Source organism: Fukomys damarensis, unplaced genomic scaffold (assembly GCF_012274545.1).
Source record: "Fukomys damarensis isolate Sample0158 unplaced genomic scaffold, DMR_v1.0_HiC HiC_scaffold_12, whole genome shotgun sequence".
In the NCBI taxonomy this organism is placed as follows: domain Eukaryota; kingdom Metazoa; phylum Chordata; class Mammalia; order Rodentia; family Bathyergidae; genus Fukomys; species Fukomys damarensis.
Window position 1 is genome coordinate 13,121,389 of NW_022900924.1, and position 23,693 is coordinate 13,145,081.

The window sequence follows — 23,693 nt, forward strand, 5'->3', positions numbered from 1 at the left end:
GGTCCACCCTGTCTGCTGCTCTGCTCCACTGGTACATCTCTCCATGGAGGTCTCTGGGACTGCCAGTAGTTGCCCTCTGTCTGCAGTTTTAAGGAACCCTGCCTGCCCCCAGCCAGGGCTCATGGAGGAAGCACTGCTTGCCACCTCCTTCTTTGTTGAAGTCTCTCTTTGCTCTCTCTGTGAACTTCAGTTCTCACTTCAGATCCTTGCTGGGTGTGCGGGACCCACTTCTCTCCTCCTTCTCTTCCTCAGGTTGCTATATTTCAGTGTCTGCGCACCCTGACTCAGAGAAGCTGTTTCTTTGCTATTGACTGCACCATCATCATGGAAGTCCCTGTTATTTGTTTTAAATTAGTTTACTGTTGTTTATTATTATTTGACCTATTTTCTTGATTTATTTTCCTCAGTAATATTTTTAGTCACTCTAACTTTGTTAATTATTTAGGATTTAAATAAAATCTCATTCTCATCACTTCGATATACTTGTTCTACAGAAATCTTTTCTTTCTCTTCCCTTCTCTTTCTTGTACTGGGGTGTGAACCCAGAGTCTCATGCATGTTGGGCAAGTAACTCTGCCAGAGATGCGTCTTGACAGCTTTTTAATTTTTATTTTATAATACAGTCTTACAAAGTTGCCCAGACTGGCCTCGAACTTATTTTCCTCCTGCCTCAGTGTCTTGAGTAGCTTGGGGTTATGAGTGTATACCACTGTGCCTGCTTTAATTATGACCCCAGTTGATTTTCCTGGTAATAGTATACAATCACAACTTAGATTCAAAGTAGAAAAAAAGCTAAGCCTTTTGTAGAAGTGTCATTTTGCCCTTTTGCATAGTATAAAATCCTTAGAAACACGCTATGCTGCTGTGTTATATATAATTTTGTGTCTTAAAAGTTGTGTAACAGGTGATGATGTAGCTTGGTATAGAGCATGTAGTTAGCATGAGCAAGGCATATGCAGACAAATAAGTTGTATTTTGGTGATCGGTTGCATTTTGCTCCAGTTTGAATTTTTTTTTTTTCTGAAGAGTCCCAGTGTTTTTCTTTGTGGAAGGTTCTGTGCACACAAGGATTAACCTTGACCCTGTAGATACAGTGCTGAGATTCTGTGTGTGGATGAGAAGACAGGTAATAGACAAAGAAATGAATAATTTCTTATAGTTGTATGCAACAAAGCAATTGCTCAGAATTTCCATTTCTGAGAAATGGAGCTATTTGGACTAGGAGGCCTAAGAGCGGGTGTCTTGTGGAGGAGGCTGACCTGAGGACTAATCACCCAGACACAGAAAATGGGGAAAGCAGAGTCCCCGAGCTCAATGTGTGAGAGAAACAGAGGCTCATGCTGTTGAAACTGGTAAAAAGTGGGAGATGCAAAAGCAGGTTGAATTGAGTCCTAGAACTGTGGAAGTTTGGTGAGGAACATGGGTGGTACCATGGTTAAGACTCAAGTTTTGCAGAGATTGCTTTAACTCTTACAGAGAAAAGATTTGCAGAGCCTGGAGTAAAAGCAGGGATAGTACACAGTTTAAAAAGCTTTCGTTCTTGATGAATCTGAATTATAAAAGAAACTGAACAATAGTATCTGTCCTTCACAGTGTGTTAGTGTATCTCTGAACAAGGCCTGACATGCTCCATTTCTTCTTTAGGCTTTTTTTCATTATTATTTGAATTGCTAAGTTATTCTGAGTGGGTAGTAACTTTTAAACTTCTATTGTTTCATATGTGTTTTTTGTTTTTAAAGCACAAAGTTTCAAAATTGTGAGTTACAACAGAAAATTGCATACAGAAATGAATTATTAAATACCAAGTATCTGATGATTTCTCCAAGAAATATTAGACACACCCAAAGCGGCCCAAATGCTCCATCATCAACAGACACACTCTCTTTTCCCTTCTGAAATGCTTTTGGACTGTTATACTTTGTAAAAGCTAGTTTTTTTTTTTTTGAGACAGGGTCTCACTATGAAGTTGAGACTGAACTGGAACTCGCTATGTAGCCTAGGTTGGTCTCGAACTCACAGTGATCCTCCTGCCTCAGCCTCCCGAGGGCTGGGATTACAGGTGTGTGCCACCACACCCGGCTCTGTAATAGCTAGTTTTTAAACTATAGAAAAATTAATACGGCCAAAGAATATTGTATGCTACAAAAGGTAATTTATAAGTTGATTGTTTGGACTGTACCCTGTTTTAAATGTTAGATCAATTCTAAGGCTGGTCTATCAAAGAAAGCTGATTTAACTTGAAATACTTAACTTTCTTGTTGGTTTGTGTTCTAGATTTTGTGATGAGTAATAGATAGGCTAGGACTTTGTAAACATTTCAAATTCTTAGACTCTATCTTGGAAAGCTTTCCTGCATTTTAGTGCATCTTGTTACAATCATGCAATTTTAGAGCTGGAAAGGACCTCAAAGAAAGTAGGGAGAATTACGAAAGAAACGGAGTCAGGGCAGTGTTTTAGCAGTGCTGGTGGCCCAGGGTTTTGGTTTTCTGACACTGTTTACTCCTTTGCCTTTTCTAGTGGTTTGCAGATCTGTCCTCTTTACAAAACTTTAATATTTACCTGTCTCTGTCAAAATAATGTAGCCTGTTTTACAAAGAACATAACATTGAACTTGTTCAGGCCACTGCGTAAGTAACTTATTTTCATTTCCTAAAGTACTTGGCATTTGCATATTGAATTGTGTTAATGCAAAGGAATATTGTGGTTTTAGAACATCCCATATGAAGTAAAAATGTTGACAGTGTTGAATATTTAGATCACTTATAAATTTTTTTGCTTATGAGTTGGAAACTTTTATGCTAAATTTTGGATAAAGAGAACTTTTTCCTGGATATTTTTCAGTTTAAGGTCTTGAGAATCTTTTGGGTTTTTTTGCTTTTTGTTTGGTACTGGGGATCGAACTCTGGACCTTGCACTTGTGAAGGTGCTGGCGGCACCACTGAGCTGGCGGCACCACTGAGCTAAAAAGAATCTTTTTCTTTCTGTTTTGAACACTTGAGTGCTGTGATTAGAGTGTGTCCTCCAGTTTCCATGTGTTGGAAGCTTGGTCCTAAATGTGCTGATGTTAAGAGGTAGAGCTTTCTGGAAGTTTCTTAGATCATTTGAGGCCTTGTCCTAGAGAAGAGATTAGGTAGTTCTGTAGGACCCTGGTTAGATCTTGTAAGAGTTGTTGGGAAAGAGCAAGATTGCCCTGTCTACTCTTGTCTGGCTTCCTGTTTTATGGTGTCATCTTTCCTCTCCCGTGCATTCATACCATGATGCCATCCATTGTGGTATGATAAAGTCAGAGGGTCTCACCAGAGGTGGCACCATGCTGTTTGGGTTTTCTGCTTCTAAAATTGTGAGTTTAATTAAATGTATTTTCCTTTATAAAGTACTCCCCCTCAGACATTATGTTGCAACACTGGAAAACAGACTATTTCACAGGCTTTTATACTCTGGCTTTTAAAAGTGAATAATGTGCCAGGGATTTAGCTCAGTGGTACCGCCACCTACCTTGCAAGTGCAAGGGCCTGAGTTTAATCCCTGGTACCGAAAAACAAAACAAAAACCACCCCCCAAAACCATGAAAAGTGAATAATAATTTTATTGTTAAGATTCTAATAACACTAGAAATTCATATGGAAAACTTTTTTGTTTTGTTTCATTGGTGGCTTTTGCGGAATGAATCCAGGATGGTCACACTGAGCTATGTCTCTTTAAAAATCTTGAGACAGCGTTTCACTAAGTTGCCTCAGCTAGGCTTCAACTGTGATCCTCCTGCCTCTGTCTCTCAGAATACTAGTATTATAGTCATGCACTGCTACACCAGCCTAAACTAAAAGTTTTAAAAATACTTTTTTGGTGTGGTATCCTGTTTGATAGTGATGAGATTAATTTTTTCCCCCAAACAGAAGCCTGTGATTAATAGGTTGTGTGTGTGTGTGTATCTCTGTGTGTGTGTATGGTGTGATTTAATTCAGTACAAATACCAAAATAAGAGAAGATGGATACTTATAGGTAAAAATTGTATAGGTATTATCTTCTCTTATGTTTGTCATATGATTCCTTATGATGAAAAAGTTGTGTCCTTTTTTATAGTGGGATGTGCATTAGATGTCTCTTCAATGCATATAGTGCTCTTTAGCTGCCTAGAGTTTAGTGGTCCATTTATAGACACATCAGAGATAAACTGCATATGTTTTGGTTTCTAGCCTGCTGTATCATGGTCTAAAATCTAGTGGCTTAAAATTGTTCAGGCATTTTGCTGTTTTACAAAAATTTGATTTTTTCAGTATGACTTTTTTATCTGCTTGTGTTTTTGCTCAGTGCTGCAGATTGAACCAAATCCTCACTCATGCTAGACAAGGGCTCTAACACTGAGCTGTATCTTGATATATACGGTACATGTCCCAGCCCTATTTTAAAAAGTTATTTACGGTGTTGAAGTTTTATGAACCTGACATTTTCTATTTGCTTCTGTTTATTTCTTTACTCTTTTAACAAATTTTTATATGTGCAAATTGTTTTGTAATACATACAACTTAGTGCAAAAGACAGTCACGTCATTAAAACATTGAAGAGAGAGCATTTAAAATTGTTTAACTGTACAGAATTTGCTACCCTTCAAAAATATACCTTCTGATATTTTGGTTTGACTATAATTTTCAGCTCCTGACAGACACTTGTTTCTTGTCAACTACCAAACCCCCAAAACTACAATCTAGTATCTCATGTAAATAACTCACAAAATGCTACAGTTGCATGAGGATGTGGAGAGGGACTTCAGTTTTTAAAATCTCATAACAAGATGGATTTTGCATGTTGCATTATAATGATGTTCATGCCTTTTCTAGCTTAAGTTAGAGCTTTTATATTTATACTTGAGACTTTCACCGGGTGCAATGATTATGAGTTTTAGGTGATAAACTGACATAGTTATTTTATATTTCTGATTTTATGAGTACATATTTTAAACTTAAAACAGAAACCAGGTTTTCTGTCTTGTACCATTTTATATAAAACATTATTTTATAGTAAAACTAGATGACAAAAACAAAGAACAAATCATTTGTAGTAATAGAAAAAGAGGATTGATACTGTTGATGAATTTTGTAGTTCTGTGGTGAAAGAAGCGTAGAGAAGGTGGGCCAATGTTAATCACAGTTAAAGTGACAAAAGTAACTTAGAATTTTTACCTCCAAAGAGTTAAATATATCGAATGTGTTTGTTTAGTAAGAGTCTCATCGAATTTGCTATAGACTTTCAACCCGAAAACAAGCTGGAGCACCATTAATGTCTCAAGGAGATGGTAGGGATAATGGTTAAGACCTTTGTGTCCCCGGGGCTTCATAGTACTGTAGTTTATTCATTCCTGTTCTCTTGTTCCCTCCCTCTCTCCCTCTCCCTCTTCCTTTCTCTCTCCCCTCTCTCTCTCCTTCCCCTGCTATCTCCCCTCTCTTCTCTCTCTGCTCTCCCCACCCCTTGTTATTTTGTTACATTTGCTACTTTAACCTGTCAGTTAAAAAATAATTACTATGTCAGTATGGATGGCGGCTCATATAGGAAAAATATGCTGTCTCTTAATCAAAGGTGATTACAGTTTTTTCCTGTCTATAAATGTGCTTGTGTAACGAGAATGCATTAGTCTCAGCCTGATGTACAAAATGAAAGGCAGCAAGAAGCAGCACCATTGTTATCACTCCAGGCGTGTCTAATGAATCGTGTTTCCATGTTCTCTCGGTCACGCTGTAGAGTGCCCTCAGCCAGGGCTAAGCCTCCTGTAAAATGCTCTTTAAGATTATTGTAGCAGGGACAGAAATGCTGGGTGAGTGGGGGGTGGGGAGAGAATGCCAAAGAGACAGCTGCATTTCAAACAGTTACAGCTGCAAGGATTACTCACTGTAATAGTGGTGACAGACAACTGTTTGAGCTTTAGTGTAAAAGGCAATTTGGGGACTTGCCCTGTCAGAATTTTAGTAGCAAGCTCTGCATGTGTGTGTGAGCATGCGTGCACGTGCGCTCACACACATGCACACACATTTAAAATCAGATCGTGTCTGAAGAGTGGAGGAGAATAGTTTTAATTTTTAATGTTCAGTGTGGCAATGTGAAATCAAAAGTCGAGTCATCTAAAATTGTTCTAAAGGAAGTTTAGAAAGTGTTTATTTATAACATTGATGGATTTGAATACTCTGAGTCTGAATAAATACTCTGAGTCACATGTATGGTTTTCCTTGTCTAATTTTATCTTGTGACGATTCCTGTCCTAACAATATTTTGTCTCTGTAATTTCTGACCATGTGGCTTTTTTGAAAAAGGTATAGATGTCTAATAAATAATAGTAGTCCTTTTAAAAAAGTATTTAAACTATGTGTGCTTATAAAAAATACTGCAAATTCATCAAAGGAAGTCTGGAAAATATACACAAAGAGATAAAGAAGAAAATAATCATTATTATTCCTGTAATCAAAAAGAACTATCAATTTCAGTGAATAACTTTCTATATTATTTGTTTATATATTTTAGAGATATTAATATATTAATAGTTTTAAAAGATAAAACAGTAATAATTGTTTTAAAATCTTTTAAAGAATATATTGGGGCAAAACTGTTTTGTAGAAGTCAACAGTAGCCAAAAGCCATTGTATAAGATTTCTTTTTCAGCCTGCACCTGTTAAAGTAACACTGAAGGCTGTTTTCTGTAGCATTTGTATCTTAAAGGTCTTGTGCAATTTCTCTAAAAATTTAGTTTTATGATTTCCTTCAGTTTAAAGTTTACTAGCTTTACATGGAGTCCTATGATCCATTGAAATGCTAACTTGGGTCATATCTTAACTGGTACATTGCTGTGTATAAACCATCATTAAATGTCTGGTTATACTGCAACTGGCAGAGGAACCATGCTGTTAGAGGTTGCTTAAGAAGATATTATACCACTAAATTTTTGAAACACAACTGTGCTTCTGTCTGCTGAGTATTATCAGTAGCTGTAATCATTTAATATTGAAATAGATTCAAACAAATGGAACATTTTGATATATGTCTTCTATCCCTAATTATTTTTCCAGTTCTTATTTGATCAGTGAGTTGACATTGGGAAAGTTAAAATCCATTCTTAACATAGATTAGTTAAGTAATACCAAATATTCTACATCCCTGAGCAATTCAGGAAGTCAGAACTCTTAAGTGGGATGAATTTGATATAAATAAGTTCATTTAGTCAAAATGGCTTTAGATACAGATTTTACAAGACAATCAATCAGTGGTAGCATAATTGATCAATTAATGGTATTGTATACAATTGGAATTTTTATGGGTATAGTGCTGTATTTCATAATGCAGCCTTATGCTACTTTGTTACTTGGTTTTTTTTGCAAGTTAATTTTAAAGAAAAATACTCAGAAATTAGATACTCAATTTTTTTGGAGGGTCATTTTTTTAAGAAATTAAATAGTCATTTTTATTTGATTCAGTTAGTAAACTTAAATTAGTAAATATTTTCTTAATATAATTTTTGCTTATTGTAGTTCTTAGCATATAGATATAATAATTTAAAAATTAATTTTTAAACTTGAGCTCTATATATTTCAGTAAGAGGTTGAAAACAAAGGTAGTCTGTCTCAGGGCTGTGTTATCTTTAGCTCCTTGTTACTGAAATTTAACTGGGGAACAATCTCCATGTTTCATGCGCTTTACTTTAATTTATTTGTATTTCTAGATTTGGGAGCAAAATTCTATTTTCAGTAATTTCAGTGGGTGAATAAGGAGTGCCATCCCTAAAAGTACCCCTCCCCCTCGAATATTTGCAGTGGCCAAAGTGGTTGCTGAACTCAATGTTCTGGATAATAGGTTTCATTAGTTTTGATGCCTGAGGTAAAAAAGCAGTAGGTGGGAATAAGAAGTGTTTTTGATGTCTAGACGTTCATTTCAGCTGTTGCTGCAATATGATACATTAAAAGGAAATATGTATCATAGCTCAGAGGAAATATGTATTCTTTGAAAGTAATTCTCCTTTTAAACTGTGAAAGGCAGGGTGACCTGAATTCTAAAAGCATGAGCTTGAGTTTCTTCATGGTTTCACATTCTGTGTGCTTCTCTGTATGTCACTCCTTTCTCCTTTCCTCCATTTTTACTCCTTCAGGTAAAGTCTGTCAGTTTTGCTTGTGGAATTGGAAGGGCTATCTTTCCAGGATCTCTACTGGGAAACACTGCGTCATTGAAATACATGATGCTTTGATTTTTGCCATACAGACCCCCTCACTCCTGAACCTTTTATGTGATTTTTCTTTTAAAGAAGCTGATTAATTCTTCAAGGAGTGATGTTTTGCAAAGTTGAAAGAGGTTATATAGTAATTTGTGAGGATTTTGAAAAGTTATTTGAGCACTAAGTAATTACTGCTTTTTAAATTTATGTTATTAAAAAAACACATTGTCCCCTAAAAAAAATTTATATAGTAATTTTACAGTTTAAATACTTGATTATGGGGATTATTATATTTAAAAAGGTTCTTAACTGCAATTCAAATTCTGATTATAGCTTTTACAATTTAGATGAGATAACTTTAGGGCCAGAATAGTTTTCCTTATATATGGGCAACTGTGGTCATACACAGTTTTTTTTTTTTTTTTTTTTTTTTTTTTTTTTTTTTTTGCCAAGGTCTCACTGTATAGTTCAGTTTGGCCTTAATCTCACAGTGATCCTCCTGCCTCAGTCTTCCAAATGCTGGGATTATGCCTGGCAGCTTTTTCATTCTTTTGTTTTTAGTACCAGGAACTGAATTTAGGACTTTGCACTTGTGAGGCAGGTGGCAGCACCACTGAGCTAAATCCTGACCCTAGCCTTTTCATTCTTGTTTTTTTGTTTGTTTGTTTGTTTTTGTTTTGTTTTTTTGAGACAGGGTCTCACTATGTAGTTGAGACTGACCTGGAACTCACTTTGTAGCCCAGGCTGGTCTCAAACTCACAGCAATCCTCCTGCCTCAGCTTCCCGAGTGCTGGGATTACAGGCATGCGCCATCACGCCCGGCACTTTTTCATTCTTAATCTGGCCATAATAGATAAAATAAAAATAGGAGAATGTTTTAGTTTTTTTTTTTTTTTTGGTACTGGGAATCGAACTCAGGACCTTGTGCTTGCCAGGCAGGTGGCAGCACCGCTAAGCTAAATACCTGGCCCAGGAATTCATTGTTTTGATTGACTTCTGCTACTCATTTACTAAACATGTATATTAGGTTTCATGGTTCTTTTTCTTTTGAGACTTTTAGAAATATACTTCCATTATTTATAAGCAGTTATAAGTAGTTTATACAGTAATTTTCTTATCACTTTATATTCTTATAGAATAAAAATTTATGTTGAGAATTTGAAAGAGAGGCTTTTGCCTGGTATGTAGCCAGAGCCTATAATCACATCTACTTGAGAGGCTAAGACAGGAGGGCTGCCATTTGAAAGCCAGCCTGGGCAATTTATCAATACCCTGTCTCAAACTAAAAAATAAGTCTTGGGATGTAGCTCAGTGGTAGAGTGCTTTCCTAATCTGTGTGAGATCCTAGGTTTAATCCTCAGCATCAGGAAAAAAAAAAAAAAAAAAAAAAAAAAAAAAAAAAGAAAAAAAAAACGATAAAGGGCTGGGGTTGTGGTAGAGGACCCTTGGGTTTAATTCCAGTATCTCCCCTGCCAGAAGGCTTAAAAATTTGTGTTTTTCAATCTTAAAAATATATATAGTCTGGGGGAGCTTACAGGTGTTTTGTTTTACTTGCTGCATCAGCTTTTTGTCATAAGATTGTAGGTTTCTTAGAGCACAGTGTTTTCAGATCTTAGAAGCTTTTTGACAGTTGGTTTTGTCTTTAAGTGAAATGTTAAGGGCATCTAATCTCATTTATGTAAGTAGAAACTAGACCAAGGTTTTGCTTCTCTCAACTTCCATCTCCTCCAGTACTCTCAACATCAAGTCAATGAAGTGTTGCGTTAAACTTTACTTGGTCTGGATATCTCAGATAATTAATTAGGAAAGTGTCTGACTGTATTAGACTTCTACAAATAGATGACCAAAGCATTTTCACTTGTGTGTAGCCTTTAAGAATGTTACTTTTAACTAGTTACAAAACTTTTTAAACTATTTACATTGACTTTAGATACACATTTTTGAAACAAAGGGAGATTTTAACATGAGTGTTTCAGGTTGCCTTTCTAGTGAGTGCTAAAGATAAACCAGGTAAATGTTTGGGTTTGCTCAGCACTAACCTATGGAAAAGTGTGGTACAGTTAAAAAAAAAAAAAAGGATAGATGGTAGCATTAGAAAATTTGTGTTTGAATCCCATCTGTAATACTAATCTTAACTGAGTAGGTATTAAGGAGATTTTAGATTGAAGCTAATTTTAACTAAATCTAGATGGTATAGGCACATAATATCAGGTCAGCTCACATATTTATAAATACCTGAAAGGTTTAATCACTGCAGCTGTGAAAACTAATTTCTTCCCCACAAGGAGTTCAACTAATGGAGTAATTAACATATTACTCATAAAAAAGCAGATATGAAAGACTTTTGATCCTTTTAGGCTGACTATAGCTAAGTTTGACTCTAAATTCTTGGAGTTATTAGTTGTATGACCTTGGGTAAGTTTCTTTAAATCTTGAACATTAGATTTTTCATTTATAGAATGGAAATTTGGATAACTTTTTTTATGAGTCAGAGTTACAAAATAAAAAAAAGAATTGATTAAAAGAATGTTGGATTTTCACAGAGATATTTTCCACTTTTAGGACCTGCACTGCAGAATTGTTTTAATGAGAAAATTGTGGTCCACTATCAAGTAACAGATGCTGTAGTATCTGTGCTACTTCAGCAGGAAGAACTTGATTTTTGTACCTTGTGTTTCTAGAACCATCAGAAGAATCTTTTCTGTGTTCCTGAATCCTTAGTAAAAAGGTGCGAAATTTAGGATTTGTATCCTTGTTCACACTATAGGAGATAATGAGCAAAAGAGAATAAGCACTTTTAGCTTCTGTTAGGGGTAATGACAGGCAAGCAGGTGCTTCTCAGTAATAAGGCCACACTCTGATGGTGGTGACTGACTTCCAGAGACTCTTCACTTTGCCTGCAGTGTCACTGTGAGTAATCTTCTCACTTTCCCATGCATGTATAGTGTGGTTCATATCTTGGCACATAGAGTAAAATATTAAAGATTGGCTTCTGAATATACAATCTATCTTGACTATAAGTTTTTTAAATTACTGTCTTAAAAATAAGGCATATTTTCTTAGTATCTGTTTTTGTAAAGTTGTAAAGTATTAAAAGTAGTTTTGTTCTTTAGAATGGTTTTCACATGTCTTTATAGCTTTTTGAGAGCATATTTAGTTTCTAGCTTGGTACTTGAGGTATAACAGTCAAGAACTGTTGTCTATTTAACGGTGGCAAATATCTGTTATTAGATTCTAAACATGCCATTGTAGATTTAATTTAATTTGAAATTTTAGAGGTTTCTTGGAACATACATTGCCCTCGGATTTTTTTTTCAGCCCTTCTCTTCTCCCTTAGTTAGTGGAGAGGGTGTGGAGGGAGAAAGACTTAAAAGTTCCAGCCTTCTAAGCACATTGTTGGTCTCTCCTGACAACCAGTACTCATGCTGAGCTGGAAGAGCCTCTCAACCCCCATCTCCTCAAACAGTGTGAAAAAGATGCTTTCACCACACTGGAGATTCCAAAGGATTTAGGAACTGTATGTCAGGAAGTGAGATAAAACGCAAAAATATATATCACAATGTCACAGAGGAATATTGCCAGACTGTATAGGCAGTATTGCTAAAGTCAAATTTTCTGAAGGGCCTTCAGTGACTTAATTCTGCATGCTCACCAGCACTTAGTAATGCCATTTTTTTTCTTTTAAGCCATTCTAATGGTTGATATCTCATTATGATTTGAATTTTCATTTCTTTAATGGCTGAAGATATTTTCATATAATTATCTGCTACTCATATATCTTTTTTGGGGAAGTATCTGGTCAAATCTTTTGCCCATTTTAAAAAGTCAGGTTTTTCCTAATGTTCAGTTTTGAGATTTTTTTTTTTTAAAGCATGTTCTGAATACAGAACTTTGTTAGATATATGATTTTTAAATTTTATCCTCCATCTGTGGACCTTTTCTGTAATTTAACATGACTTTCCAAGGAGTTAAAAAATTTCATTTTCTTAAAGCCTTGTTTATCAGTTTGTCTTTTCCAGATCATGCTTTTGGTATCATATCTATGAAATCTTTGCCTAACCTAAACTGATAAAAATGTTTTCCTTTGTTTCTTTCTAAAAGTTTTAGTTTTTGCATTGAAGTCCACCGTCTGTTACTGTATGGCTTGAGGTTATGGTACCACCCTCTAGCGGGTGGGTTGGGAGAGATTTCTAGCACCATTTGTTGAAAAGACTTTTCTTTCTTCATTGATTTGCTTTGGCACCTTTGTTGAAAACAAACTTAAAAAGACCATATATTTTGTCAGTGTGTTTCTGGACTCACTGTTACGTTTTATTGATCTGCATGTCTATCTGCTCTGTAGTACCATACTGCCTTGTCTAGTTCAGCTTCATAGTAAATCTGGAAATCAGTTGGTGTAAGTCCTGCAACTGTGTTTTACTTTTACTATATTGTGCTGGTTTTTCTTGTTCTTTTTCCTTTTTTCATATAAATAAGACTCAGGTATTCTGTTTCCTTCAGATATTTTTAGTTGACTCGAATTGACTCTGTCGATTGGTTTGGGACCAACTGACATCTTAACAATATTGATCTTTGCAGTCCATGATTGATTTTTTTCATGTGTTTTTATGTCTTTCATCAGTATTACAGTTTCTGTAATGTAGATCTTAACATGTATTTTATAAGATTTATACTCAAGGATTTCCTGATTTTCTCTTATGCAGTAAATGACTCTTAAAAGTTTTGAATTTCTAACTATGTTAGAAATACTATACATTCCATCATATAGAAAGAAGTATTTAGTGCATTCTGGTATATAGAAATATGACTATTTTGTATATTTTGACTTTGTATTTTAGCTAGGCACTTTTAGTTCTATAAGAATTTTTAGAATTTCCTAATGTAACAATTGTGTGATGTGAAACACTGGCATTTTATTTCTTCCATTCCTGTTTATATGCCTGTTCTTCTTATACTGAATGAAGCTTCAGCTATGATGTGGAAAAGTAGTGGTGAGAGCAGACGTCTGTCTTTTACCATTTGTATGTTGTGGGGTTTTGGTATTCACTCTTTTTTAGAAGAATCCATTCTAAGACATTTTCAAATTGTTGAAATCAGGATAAAATCATAGTGATATCTTAAAATTGTGTTGGTCAGGCAGCAGTTGGAATAAAATTGGCATTCTCTCTGCATGCTTATACTTGTTTTTTGTTTTTTTTTGAGACAGGGTCTCACTATGTAGTTGAGTCTGACCTGGAACTCACTATGTAGTAGCCCGGGCTGGTGTTGAACTCCCAGCGATCCTCCTGCTCCAGCCTCCCGAGTGCTGGGATTACAGGCGTGTGCCACCATGCCCAGCTCTGCTCATACTTGTTTAGAGTTCCATTGTGCTTGCTGGGCAACTGTAACACCTGTGTTTCACTTACAGTATTCAGGAACCTTTGAAGATGAAATAAAGAGTTGTGGTTGCTACCTAAATAAGAACTTCTTTTTTTGGATATCTTCTGATAAGGTCAAAGTAGCACCAACATTAAAACTTAGAAAATGGTAAATATTAGGAGGGAAACATTAGATGTAAGCATGAGGTTTACTGTTAGCCTGATTTCTTCAGTAAGTCAATAACATGTTTTTTTAAAAAAAGAAGTTGAAACGTTTCCAGGCCTTAAAAGAAGGCCTAAAACACAATTGGTAGACCTTGTTTAAATTCTGATTTGCTGGATAGCAAACTGATTAGGTTGAAATTTGTTTAAGCATAGTCACATGTCACATAATGACATTTAGGTCAACACATATGATTGTAGTCCCTTAAGATTATAATTAAGCTGAAAACTTCCTATTGCTTAGAGATGACGTAGTGATTCTAGTGCACATGAACACACTATTTTGTTAGTATTGCATATAATCATGTATAAGATAATGTAGATAGTATATACAATTATGTATGGTACATATTACTTGATCATGATAATAAATCACTGTATTACTGCTTTATATATTTACAGTTTGAGTACCCCTCCCCCTCTCACCCTCTCTTGCCCTTGGATTGAACTCAGGCCCTTGTGGAACCACTGAGCTAAATCCCTGGCTCCTACTATGTCTCTTGATTGCACCAAAAGCTACATCAAGTGATTGACTTGTGACACCTGTGTTTGTGCAGCACATTCTATGATGTCTTCTCAGTGACAAAATCACCCTAATGTGATACATTTTTTAGAAAATATCCATTGTTAAGCTGTTCATGACTATATACATGACTATATACAAGAAAAGGAAAAAAAAAACCAAAAACACAGTTGTTGAAAAAGATGATAATTTTGGTGAGGTACTTATTGGGGCTTGTTAATCTACTTTTAAGTATATTTAAAGATTTCAACTATAGAAGTTTTTTGGGGGGAATGGGGGACAGGGTTTCTCTGCTGTTCAGGCTGGCCTAGAACTCACTGTGATCCTCTTGCCTCATTTTGAGTGGTGGTGTTACAGGTATGCACCATGCCTGGCTAAAAGCTTTTCACAACTGGGGTGAATTGGTATCCTAAACTAGGAAGAGTAGGACTTAGAAGGGTAAGACTCCCTACCCCAGTCCTGTTACCAGCACACTTTATCACATAAAACATTATTGGTATTAAAAACACATCAGTGACTAAGTTGAAGAATGATTCAGTATAGTTGGATTTAGAATATTGATCTAGTTTTAGGAATTTTCAACAAATTTATTTTGCTTATATTATCTCTTTTATATATGTACAATAGTGATGTGATAAACACATCTCAATTAGTCTAAAGGAGCTCTTGTAAAAATCTTCAGTGACAAGAATGTTGTAGTTTAATCATCACCTTCCACTCTTCAGTGATTTATATAACAGTTAATCTTCAAGTTGATGGTGTTTTAGGGTCAGACACATTAGGAAAGAAGAATATGGACTGTTCTTTTTATTGTGATGTTGGTGTCATTCCTATCCAGGAAAAGCTCTACTTAGAAGATGAATGTATGAGAAGAGAGATTCATGATAACTTATGAGGATTGTAGTAAACATTTGTTTTGTCTTGAGCAGTCACTGTTAGTTGAAATGTTTGTGTGTTTGTTGTATTTTATTTCAGTTTCTATAGCTACAAATAACAAAGTGTTTTTCATAAATGTCGATTTGGGAAATTGTGACAAATTATAGTAGCTGCATAAATAGTAAAATTAAAATGTTACAAGAAAAAAACTATTTGTCCAGTTTTATAATTCCAAAGGGTTTTACAGATAAAAGTCATGAATGTAAATACTTTCAAGTGCTACCTGATTGGAGAATGTGAGTATGTCTGTTGGTATGGTAAAATCATTAAAAATACATTGTGAATTTTACACCTACAGTATATGATTCCCTATCAAAATTTCCACCAGTGAATTTTTTTTGGTCTGTCTAATAGAGGGAGAAGAAAATTTCTTTGCAAATGTTTTCCAGTCCTTTTAAGGTTTAGTTACCTTGAATTATACTAATTATCTTTTCTGGGGGTAATTTTGTATCTTCTTAAATATTTATGAAAAGAAATTTTAGCAATGCATCAGATATGATTAGTATTTTGTATTTTCCATTAACTTGTGGCATTCTTTTTATCTTTAAATAGAACTTGAACAAAATTAGTCTTTGTAAGGCTACTAGATAGAAAAATTAAGTTGAAAATTTCAAAATAATTTTAATTTTTTTTGGTACTGGGGATAGAACTTGGGACCTTGTGCTTGCAAAGCAGGTGGTGGAACCACTGAGCTAAATCCCTGGCCCCATGATTTTAAATTTTGAAGAAGCAGGTTGTAAAGACAAAGTTTATGGGAGGGTAATTACGTTATTGCTCATATTTCAAAGACTTGAACATGTTATATTCTTTTGTACCAATGTATTTTATAACTTCCTTTCTTACATGTGGTGTGAGAGTAAATCATTTAAATTAACTCATTAATAACTTTGCTTTAGAGAAATGTTTTAAAATTTTCTTTATTTTTATTTGGATATCCTTTTTACTGGTTCTTTTTCTTTTCTTTTCTTTTTTTTTTTCAGTTGTGGAAGAAGGACTCTGGGAAAATGGCCTTTCCTATGAATGTAGGACGCTGCTCTTCAAAGCGATCCACAATCTGTTAGAAAGGTAAGAAAGAACAGCAGGTCTGATAGTGGTTTTGAAACACCCAAGTATATTGCTAGGTATTCAGAATTTTATATACAAAGATTTTATTGCTAGCATAAAAATTAAATTATGTAAATCTCATTTCTTTTTATGTTGATACAATTTCAGACTTAGAAAAGTTTTGGAAATAATACATAGAGCTTCCAGATGTCTTTGCTCTGCTGTGTTTCTTCCTTTTTTTAAAATTCATTTTTAAAATTCTCAGAACTGTTTGCAGACTCAAGATCTATGTTCTGTTTTTTATTCTTGAGTATTTAAGTATTTGTTGCCTAAGGACAGGATAATACTCTCTTATAAGCATAATTAAGAAAATTAGGAAATTTGATGTTGTTAAAATGCTATCTGTAGTTTAATTTACATTTTTGTCTATTGTCCCATTTTATGTTCCTTTTAGCTTCACCCCTTAAGGTTCAGTCCATAATAATACATTATTAGTTTTCATTTCTCTTTACAGTCAGAAAATATTTTTTTTCTTTCCTTTTTTGACATTGCCATTTGTGGTGATATCAGGCCGTATTTTGGCTCCTCAGTTTGAGGTAGGGTTCTCAGTGTCTCATGGCAGGAAGTCACCATTTTTAATCACTTAAGAGAGGTAATCTATCAGGTTTTTTCATGGTTTTATTTTTTTAATCTACGATCTTTGTCACTTATTTTTGTGAGTAGTCTGTGGCCAGATACAATGAGATTGTGCAGTTGTCTTCTTCCTAATTAAAATGTCATTTACTAGTTTGTAAATGTTACTGTTTTGTTTTTAGTACTAGAAATATTAATTTTCCATTCTCTCCTTCCCTTGTTGTATACATTTGGATTTCTGGATTCCTGTTTTATTCAGTGGCTTATAATTTATTACTATCAGTATTTATTTTAATGCTTAAGTTCTACCAGATTCAGTCAGGGGAAGTCCCTTCATGATGTTGTTTGAGTAACTCCTGTATGGCATAATAATACATTCTAGGCTCTTAGTGGTGTTTTGAGGGGAAAACTGTATGAGGAACAGTGGGTTAGGTAAGAGCTTCTGTGGGAAATTATTTTACTTCTTTTGCTGAGTGTAAGGATAGTACATTTAAGTAATCAAAACTAAAAGGCATTCTAGTATTATTTTTTCCCTTTCATGCTGTTGGCTAGGGTACTATCACTATGATGCTGCTTAGGATACACCAGTTCTTGTTGATAAATTGTCATCATTTGGGTCACTTAGATCCTCTGATCATATGTCTTTATTTTTTTTATTCTGAACTTAGTTTTTAACTTGTGATTTGGAGTAGACCTAGAGGCTATCTCTTAGTAAGTTGTGACATACTTGTAGAAGCTTTGATTTTTCTTTTAAAGAGTTGAATACTCTTAAATATTCTAAATATTAGGCAAATCTCTCTCCTACTGAAAAATAAAACAGAAGTACACGCAAATTCCCTTCAGGGAAATGTGAAATGTGAAACTTTATTATTTCCATAATCCTGTGCCAGAGTAAAGCTTTTTATAGGCTCAATAATGTATCTTTACACACAATTCTTTTTATATAAAAGTTTAAAAATATATGAAACAGGGCCGGGGATTTAGCTCAGTGGTGCTGCCTCCTGCCTCACAAGCACAAGGTCCTGAGTTCATTCTCTGGTATCCCCCCAAATATATATATGAAACAGTATATATTTGAATATTGTAGCTCACCATTTTTGATAGAATAGTTTATTTCTTTTGGAAAATATTAATGAATGTGTGGTTGCCTTTTTTCTGTTCTAAATAGCAGCATGTTTCTTTGTGGGGAGAAAAATTAGGAGCACAGAAAAACTGAGGGAAGAGATTTACATGTAATCCATTTATTCTGGACTCATCAATTCAAAATTTATGATGTAAACTAATGCCTGGTTCAGGCTGAATTATTACTTTTAAGAAAATTCATTGTGACAAGCAGTAATGCTTAGGATAGAATTTTAGGTTAGATTTTGGTTTTGATGTTAAGGTCTTTTGTTTGGACAGTTAACCAGTCCTCCACTCCACCTAAATTAACATTCTGCAAATCAAGTATGGGATACTGTGCATCTTGAGTTTTAATAAATGCCCATATAATTCCATATTCCATGTTGTATTTTTTAGTTTCTTTTCCCCATAAATTTGTTATTTTGGATAATTTGAATTATATTTTTAAAAATTTCATTGAAATATTACTAGAGTGGCATATTTGAATTCGCCCACAGGAATTACTTTTGAGACATAGGAAATAACTGTTTTTTTAAACAAAATAATTAATAATGAATCTTCCCTACTACAATTCATATGATTAACTTGAGATTCTTTTAAAAAATTATACTAATCTGTTTGTCCTGTAAAATAATATTTTTTTTCTTCAAACTTTTAAGAGAGTATATTTTGTGAGTGAAAATTACCCTGCTCATGAGGAAGGAAAGCATTTTTTTTATTCCATTAAGTTTATTGGTACATTGTAGGTGTACAGTATGATCCCATTCACCATTGGGAACTTGTACTTCCACATGATATATCTTGGTTCTTGTTTTTTCCCCATTCCTCTTCCTTCCCTTTTCTCACCCCTCCACACCCCATTTTCAAAAACATTTCCATTTTTTCCTTCTTTTTTCATAGTTTTTCCTTTCCTTCTTTCCTGTCCCCCAAACCCCTCCCTACTTTCCCTTACATTCTATACCTTTTTTTTTTTTTCCTATTTTATATTGTCTGCTGTGCGTTTTGGTCCTCATTTACTCTTGCAGTTTCTCACACCAACGAAACTATTTGATATTTATCCATTCACCAGTTAATGGCATTTGGGCTGTTTTCAAGATTTAGCAGTTACAAACTGTGCCTCTATAAGCATGGATGTGCATATAAGGCTGTGATACGATACTTTCAGATCTTTTGGGAGGATACCTAGCAGGGGAATTTGCTGGGTCAAATGGGACCTCTATTCCTAGTTCTTTGAGGAATCTCCACACTGAATCCCACAATGATTGCACCAGTCTACACTCCCACCAACAGTGGAGAAGGGTTTTTTTTTCTCCCAATAGTCCTCCAGAATTTGTTGGTTGATGTCTTGATAGCAGCCATTCTTTCTGGAGTGAGATGGAATTTCAGTGTTGTTTTTGCTTGCATTTCTCAAATGACCGGCAATGTTGAACATTTTTTCATATTTTTCTTTGCTGATTATACTACTTCATCTGAGAAATGTCTGTTCATTTCAGAGGCCCATTTTTGGATTAGATCTTTAAATTTAGAGGGTCTGATTTTTTTTTTAAGTTCTTTATATATTCTAGATAGTAGACCTTTGTTTTAGGAACAGCTGGTAAAATTTTTTCCCAGATTGTGGGTTGTCTGTTCACTCTATTGATGGTTTCTCTTTCTATACAGAAGCGTTTTAATGAGGAAAGCATTTTAAATGGCTGTTACTCTGTAATTTTTTTTGACAGAAACTGGAAAGGCTAATACTGAATAAATACCCTCCCCATTTAGACCATTCATTGTAAGTTTTTCATCCATCTACAGCCTAAATTATTGACATACAGTTTTCTCTTTTTCTTGGCAGTTTTCTATTATGCTTTCCTATTTTTATTCACAGAAGGTTGACTTGGTTTTGTGGTGAGGATGCTCCAAGTTCCTGGCATCTGTGTCAGAATTGAGGTTATGACACAGATCATCGAGGGCTGTGTCACTTTTAGGGTGTGTGTGCTTCCTCAACCATTTCTTTTATGCTTTGCATATTCACAAGGCTTGGAAAAGTGATTTATAATTTCCACTTTTTCTTTTTTTTAGTTTGAGAATATGTTTAATTAAAGGGGAGTTCCATTTACTGCCTTGAGAAGCTCTCACTTCAAGCTAAAGAGAGATCATATAAATTGATCTTTACAAAAGCTGAGGTTGCTAATGTACACAGACTGACGTCACTGCAGTGATTTATTAAAAAGAATTTTACTATAAAAATTATGGTAACATAAATTTCACAGTGTGACGTTTCATTTTTCATTGCTATTGATTGGTGCTGAGGTAATAACTACATTGATGCTATGTAAAATATTTAAAATTTTATGACTTTAAATAGTTTCTTTCCATTACTTATTTTTCCTGTAACTTTCTAATACAGTATTTGGCTGCAGCATATTATAGGTGTGTAGCTAGGGTCATCTGGTCAACAAAGTGTTTTAAAAATGTCTGCTACTTAACTGAGGAGAATTTTCCATAGAGGCTTTAGACAAAAAAATGACATATTTGGTTGTAATTTTATTTCTCCTTTTAGGGGCGCACATTTCTAGAAATCTATTTCTTTGCTGCCTTCAGAGATAGGAAATATTTTGTGTCTTAGCTCTACCACTTAACTCTGTGACCTAGGCCACTGTGTTTGCTGTGTTGAGCCTGAGTTTGCTGTGCTGAGCCTCTGTTTATTCACCTATAAAATGATGTAGGTTTTTTTGCTCAGCACAGTACCTTTTTTCATTATGAGCTCAATAGGCGAGGTGTGATGGATGTCACACACCTATAAATCTCAAGTCTCTGGTAAGCTGAGGCAGGGCCTCCGCCGTAAGTTTGAGCTGTAAGTTTGAGCTGCAAGTTTGAGCCTAGCCAGGGAAGTTTAGTGATGCTGTCTCAAAATAAAAAATGGGCTGGGGATGTAGCTCACTTGGAAGGTCCTTGTTTCACTGCCTAGTACTGTCCCCTGCCCCAGCTCAATAAATGGCTAGCCATTATTATACCTAAGAGAAGTACAGTAAAGTACTACTAATTTCAATTTGAGATAACATAGAAAGTCAGTCACTTACCCAGCTAATTCTACATTCCATTCTTTAAAATCCTTTTTATATGGTCACCCCCTTCCTTGAAGGGTTTTGGATATGTAAACATAATTTTCCAAAGGAGTTTAATATCATCTTCAAAGATCATTCATTCAGTGTTAAAAAATCTTTCTTAGCCGGGGCAGGCTTGTAATCCCAGCATTTGGGAGGCTAAGGCAGGAGGATTACTGTGAGTTCGAGGCCAGCCTGGACTGCACAGCAAGACCCTGTCTAAAAACAAAAACAGGCCGGGGATTTAGCTCAGCGGTTTGGTGGCCTGCCTCGCAAGTACAAGGACCGGAGTTCGATCCCCGGTACCAACCCCCCCCCAAAAAAAAAACCAAACAAAAAACGTCTTAACACTGAGCAGAAATCTATAACTTTCATTTCTTTGTCTTCACACTATAACCCGTTTAATCCTATTTCCATGCAGTGGTGTGTTTGGCATCAAACTGAAGTATTTTTTTCTTTGCTTGCCATTCTTATTACACAGTATTGAATTCCTTACCAGCCGTCCATATATCCCTCCACTTCATGCCATTTCCCTCGTTTTGATTGCCACTGGTCTACTTTGGGATATTGTAATGTTTCATGAAGTATTGCCATGACCTCTTTCATCAGTCAGGTTAGGCTCAGTTAAGCAGTAACAGAAGACCTGAAAGGTCTTCCTGGGTCAGAACAGTAGAAGTTTATGTCTTGCCCCTATTGCATGTCCATTGTGAGTACTGCTGTACATATTCTTCACTCCAGACCTCAAGCTGATGAAGCAGCTCCTAAGACTTGCTGAGCTCGTGCTTGAGAGCAAAGGAGCAATAGCAAAACATGGGAGATGGGAGCCCAGCAACCCTTCCATTCAGAAATAGTGTGTGCCATTTCTGCTCACATTTCATTTCTAAGACATTTCATTACAAGGCTTAAGAAGACTTACAGGTGTGTGCTGTCCCACCTGCCTATTGCGCTCACAATAAAAAAGGTACTAACTGTGGGAGATTTTGGTGTCACGGGAAAGCATGATGTCAGTGGGACTTGGGACAAGATTACATCTACCATAATGAATCAAGGTATTTTCCCCTTCTGATTATCTGTGCTCCAAAAAGCATCCAGCAGTATCACTGAAACACAAGCATAGCTTGATCTTGATCTCTTGATCTACTCTCACCCCTCTTTCTCCTTTCCTTTTTCTCTCCCTGGCCATACATGTTTGTTTTTTTTTTTTTTAAACTTTGAGCTATATTGGCTTCTGTTAGTATTTTCTTTCTTTGTGATTTCTTAGAATTTTACAATCTGAGACTCTTTGGACATGTCTAAGCTTTATAGTTTGGATCATGTAGTCATGCTTATTTTTCCTTTCTTTTGAGAGTGTAAATGTGCTTCCTATTTCTTAATGATCAATTAACCTCTTTTTGGCAAAATGTCCAGAATGATAAAACACTATTAATTTAGTTTTTACTTATGTTGAGTCTCTGCTGATTTGACTTAACTGTTCTTCCTTCCTTCTCCTCTTGCCCTTCCTTCTTTCTCTTCTTCCCTCACTTTCTAATGTACTAGATCAGATTGTTCATAGTCCTTTCAATTTTCCTTTGTGTTTATGATTTTCTCAAATATGACACTTTGTATTTTAAGTTTAGGTTGTCTTACTCTTTTGATTAAAAGAAAGGTACTTTGTGAATAGGTTATGGAAAAAACCCTGCAATTGTTATTCATTTGGTATTTTGGGTACTGCAGATGTAATGGCTGTATCTCTTACATTATTATGGTTGATGTGTTTTTATGATACATTATTACCTTATTACCTCTCTATCAAATGGGGGTAAAATATTGGTTGAAAAGTTTTTGAAACATCCAGGAAATAGATATATAGTAGAGAAACAATGTACTTTTCATTAGCACTTCATTGATTACACCACGTAATGGACTGATGAAAATCTTGGTTTTGTAGCTTTGCAAGAATTCCTAAAATGTTTGGCATAATGTTGTCAAATTGGCATTGTGTGTATTAGTGTAGTTTAGTTTTAATTTTCTTAAGTTTTAATAAAGAACACATAGGCTAATTTTGCTGAGGTTTTTTTTTTTTGCCTTCTTGAAGTGAAGTGATTGTACATAGTAGGTTGTGAGTCTTTTGATGCTGTTATGTTCTGTCATGTCTGTGCTTCCTTATGGAGACTTTCATCTGTGAGTTTTAATGTTTTGTAAGACATCATAGCTTTTATGAGTAATCTGCTGTGCTGCTGTATTAATGGTTTGTCAGCATATTTACCCCATGACAGTTTATAGTACAGCTCTCCACTTGTCTGTGGCCCAGAACTTCTTGGTTGGCCAACAGATGGTATTTAGAGTTAGGATATTATTTGGAAAATACAGTGGACATAATGTGCAAAAAATTGGAATTCTTGATGTCTTTTTTTTTTTTTTGGTACCGGGGATTGAACTTGGGTCCTTGCGCTTGCAAGGCAGGCCATGGAATCGCTGAGCTAAATGCACAGCCAAAATATTGGAATTCTAATTATGCTAAAGCTTTGTATTGATAGATGTCCAGTTTTCAGTGTATTGTGGCATTGTGACTCAGCAGAGGTGATCATCAGCAGGTGCATGAGCCG

General features: G+C 35.2%; 1 protein-coding gene across 2 annotated transcripts in view; it reads left to right on the plus strand.

Annotated features, from left to right (window-relative positions):
* Med13l (mediator complex subunit 13L) overlaps positions 1–23,693 on the plus strand; it is a 274,207-nt gene that overhangs the window by 127,034 nt on the left and 123,480 nt on the right. For both annotated transcript variants that reach the window (XM_010604106.2, XM_010604108.2), the window contains exon 3: positions 16,204–16,288. In XM_010604106.2, the coding sequence (XP_010602408.1) occupies positions 16,204–16,288 (85 nt within the window). The remainder of the gene's footprint in view (positions 1–16,203; positions 16,289–23,693) is intronic.